The 4,337-nt window shown below is 36.1% G+C and overlaps 1 protein-coding gene across 1 annotated transcript in view; it reads right to left on the bottom strand.

Moving 5' to 3' along the window:
* The window catches only part of LOC130826487 (probable LRR receptor-like serine/threonine-protein kinase At2g16250), a 6,578-nt gene extending 3,616 nt beyond the window's left edge, over window positions 1-2,962 (bottom strand). Inside the window, exon 1 of the mRNA XM_057692070.1 lies at window positions 2,754-2,962. Coding sequence (XP_057548053.1) covers window positions 2,754-2,962 — 209 coding nt within the window. The remainder of the gene's footprint in view (window positions 1-2,753) is intronic.
* Window positions 2,963-4,337: the final 1,375 nt, after the last annotated feature.

Raw genomic sequence — 4,337 nt, 5'->3', positions numbered from 1 at the left:
AGTTCTTTAAACCTTCTAGAACCTCGTTCCATGCGTAGAATATCAAAAAAATCTTGCGGAGGCCCACTTGTTTTCAATATTGCCTAAGCCATTTTCCATAGGGTTGACCCAATGCATTGTATTCCAAATGCATGGGTTCTGTAACTTTGAGGTTTTTCGTAGAACCCCACCCTTTTCTTTTCTTAGTGGTAGTGGGAGCATTCGCTGGTGGGGCGTCTTCAGTGTCATAATCATTATTAAGTGGTGGAGCATCTTCAGCCATACGCTCGTATCTAACAATTTGGTCCTCTTCAGTGTGATATCTATGATGCTCATTATCCGAGGTCTCAATCTCCGGGATAATTTCGTCTCTGAAAAGATGCATTCTAATACGTTCAACACAATAATATATACCAAATAGTGTTGTATGCAAAGTTTCATGCAAAACAAACCAAGTTGAGCTACTTTATGCGCGAAAGTGCCAAAAAAACTTTAAAAACCTTTAAATTCATATCTTGTGAATCACTTAATTCAAATGTATTCCTTCCGTGTGATATACACGCATATAACCAACATCTACATCATCTTGATCCCCTGATTTTGGATTGATAAAGGTCGGGGAGTCTTCAAAAGCTTCATATTGTTCCTCATCCTCAACATCACTTATACCAAGGATGCTTCTTTTTCCGTTACAACAATAGACCATTTTTTATCAGACGGGTCTACAATGTAGAATACTTGCTTGGCTTGTGTGGCTAGTATGAATAGCTCCTCACTATCACGCAAACGAGCTAAGTCTATAAGAGTGAATCCACAAGGGTTGTCATTTTTTATGCATCGTCGATTATTATCTACCCACTTACATTTGAAAAGACCAATAGTGAAAGTAGAGTAGTCAAGCTCCCATATTTCATGTACCCGCCCGTAGTATACCAATTTAACATCAACCAGCTCTTGAACCTTGGCACTCGCGTAAAATGTAGATGACGCCAAAATAGAAACCCCACTATTCTGCAAATAAGATGACTTCTTATCTTGACCCTCAGTTCAAAATGTGAAGCCATTGACATCGTAACCCTCATATTTGTTGAAATCATCACGAGGACCAAAAGCTAACCACTTAACAATTTCAAATACACCCTTGAGTTCTTCACTTATTACTCGATTATGAAACTAATCAATAAACGTCTAGTTATGCAACTGCATCAATCCCCAATCCCCTTTACAAGGATATTTTGCGTGCAATATATCTAAATGCTCACTCAAAAAGGATGGACTTTAGGAATATGATGCAACACATACAAGTGTGCTTGTAGAAGACTGTCTCGAGGAGGTGTGATTGATTTGGAGCCAATTGTTCCTTTTTCCTCAAGCCTTCCTTCATGTCGAAAGGTGGGAAGTCCAATAGGCTTTTCCATGGCCAAATACTCGGCTATAAAGTTACTAATCTCATCGCTCACAGTGCCTTGAATCATACTCCCCTCGGGTTGTGCTGGATTCCTCACCTTGTTTTGTAAAACACCCATGTTTCTTTCAAAAGGATAACACCACCTTAAAAAAACTGGACCCAAAAGCTTGATCTCACGAACGAGATGGACCATAATATGAACCATTATGTCAAAAAAAGAAGGTGGAAAATACATCTCAAACTTGCATAAAGTTACAATCCCGTCGACTTGAAGAGCATCAAGTTTAAAGGGATCAAGAACTTTACTACAAATTGTGTTGAAGAACGAACATAGCTCGATAATAGCATATCTCACATGTTTTGGCAATATTCCACAGATTGCAATTGGTAAGAACACTTGCATCATTACATGGCAATCGTGAGATTTCATGCTTCCCAACTTCAACTCACCACTTAGGGTCACAAATCTCTTCATGTTAGATGAGTACCCAGACGGAACCTTAATGCCATACAAAGACTCATAAAATGCCCGCTTCTCTATTTTGGACAATGTGTAGTAAGATGGAGGCAAATAAACTGTGTCATTAATCATCTTCTTCTTACCACCCTTTCCCTTGTTACTGCCACTAACTTCATCAGCTCTATTTCTTTGTTTACTCACCTTAATATGTGCCCATAACTCCGGATGAAGAACTTTACATTGAAACCAATCTCGCACGGCCTTAACATCCTTTGTCTTACCCGGAATGTTCATGAGAGTCTCGAGTATGGCATTGCATACATTTTCTCTATATGCATAACATTAAGACAATGCTTAACCTGTAGATCTCTCCAATATGGAAGCTTCCAAAAGATTGATTCTTTTTTTCATAATCGGTCTTCACCCCCTTGCACTTGCCCTGTTTTACCAAATACAATCTCAACTCCCTTAACCTGTTCATAAACCTCATAACCGGTCAACGGTCGACGAGCTACACGGTCCTCAATCTCCTCGTTGAACATCTTCTTCTTCTTACGATATTGGTAATCTCGTGGGAGTAACTTTCGATGGTGCATGAATACGTGTTTGTACTTAGGAATCCACGTGGATTCCATGTCATCGATACATATTGGGCATGCTTTCTTCCCTTTTTTCTTATACCCCAATAAGTTGCCATATGCCGGAAAATCATTAACGGTGCATAAAAGCATTGCACGCAAGGTGAACTCCTCATTGGCATATACATCAAACACGGAAACGCCTTCATCCCACACCTTTCTCAAATCTTCAATAAGAGGTGCAAGATATACATCTATGTCATTGCCAGGTTGTTTAGGACCCGAGATAAGAAGCGAAAGTATAATGTACTTACGCTTCATACACAACCAAGGTGGCAAATTATAGATCACAAACAGTACAGGCCAAGTACTATGTTGAGAACAAGATTTTTTTGGTGTAAAGGTAATAGTATTAATCATAGCAAAACTGTACACAGAAAGTTCCGCCCTGCGGGCTTCAAACCCAATAGTGCTAATGCATCTTTTACCTCCATTAAGCCACCTTCTAGGAAGGGTACAGAGTGGAGGAGCAATCATTTGCAGCACTATCTCGGTACCAACAAAATCAACTGAATCTATCTAGCTACTAGCTATACCCCCCATTCTTGGGCAAAGTTGAGAACTAAGATTGCCGAATGAGTTCATTGCATCCGTGCACAGTCTGAGCTTTAAATTACGAACCTCATCCCCAAAAGTCTTATGCAACCTATCAATAATCTTCCACTTTGGAGAATCAGATGGATGTGTTTATATTAATTAACTGATCAGATTATGATTCTATTAGCTTTAACCTTAAACTCTCACTATATTAATTGAACTAATAAGAATTTAACTTAACTTTATCTTGAATTTAAGTTACAAACTTTTATTTTATTGATAAGGTTTACAAAGGGATTTTAATTCAAGACCGATAAGCACAATTTTAGTCACAAATTCATAATTTGTAATCATTTTCAAAACGAAATTAGTTCATATTCAAATTACGTTCAATTTCTCTGTCCTAAATATGAAAATCTATTCGTTAGACATGAAAATTAACAAGAAAGATGACATAAATAAATAGACAATAAATGTTGACCGAATACAATACATGGAAAAAACAAATATTCTTATTTGAAATACAATATATGGTAAAAACAAGTGTTAAGAAGATTACAATATGATGTTAAAACTAAAGATTTCAGTGCGGTGAACTCAAATATGGGAGAGAAGATGATGTTCACTATTAAAGCTAGTCTGATAGTAGTAGGACTTATTCCTAAAGTTTATAAGTCGTATATGCTTTTTTATTTTTTCGATATTGAACAATTTGCATGTGGATAATAATGAACACTTCAACACTTCTTATGTGTGAGTATTAAGAAAATTAGCCCACTAAAAAGGTTACAAATTTCTTGGAAAATGACAATGAACATCCAATTAATGATCATGTAACCAGTGCATAAAATAAGGGTTACAAATTTTAGCTCTGATTTTATGTTAGTCAGAACAAAGCTTACTATCAAAAATCAATTAGTAGCGGTAAGAGTTATTTTCAAGTCTATAAAGTGGTGTTCATTCTTCTCTATATTTGATATGAGGCAAGTCACTTATGGATAATAACAGACACTTCAGCATATTATTTGAAATTGTAATTACAATAGCTTTTTATAAGATTTAATGATACAATATATATAACATATATGGGGACTTTAACATCAGCTTAACCTTCATTAGTTGAGTTGTTTTATTGTCAAGGTATCAAATACCATTGTGACAAATTTAATGAAAATAAACCAACTCAACTTTTCTCTGCTCTTATCAGGTTTGTTTATTATCATGACAATAGGTTAAAGGATATGATCTCATTCATTTCTCATTTGAATTTGAATTTGAATATTTCACATCATTTGTAAGATTCTAAAGACTTTCG

The sequence above is a fragment of the Amaranthus tricolor genome, chromosome 11, assembly GCF_026212465.1.
Source record: "Amaranthus tricolor cultivar Red isolate AtriRed21 chromosome 11, ASM2621246v1, whole genome shotgun sequence".
Lineage (NCBI taxonomy): Eukaryota > Viridiplantae > Streptophyta > Magnoliopsida > Caryophyllales > Amaranthaceae > Amaranthus > Amaranthus tricolor.
Note: the sequence above shows the minus strand (reverse complement) of the source record. Positions and strands in the feature narration are given on the sequence as shown.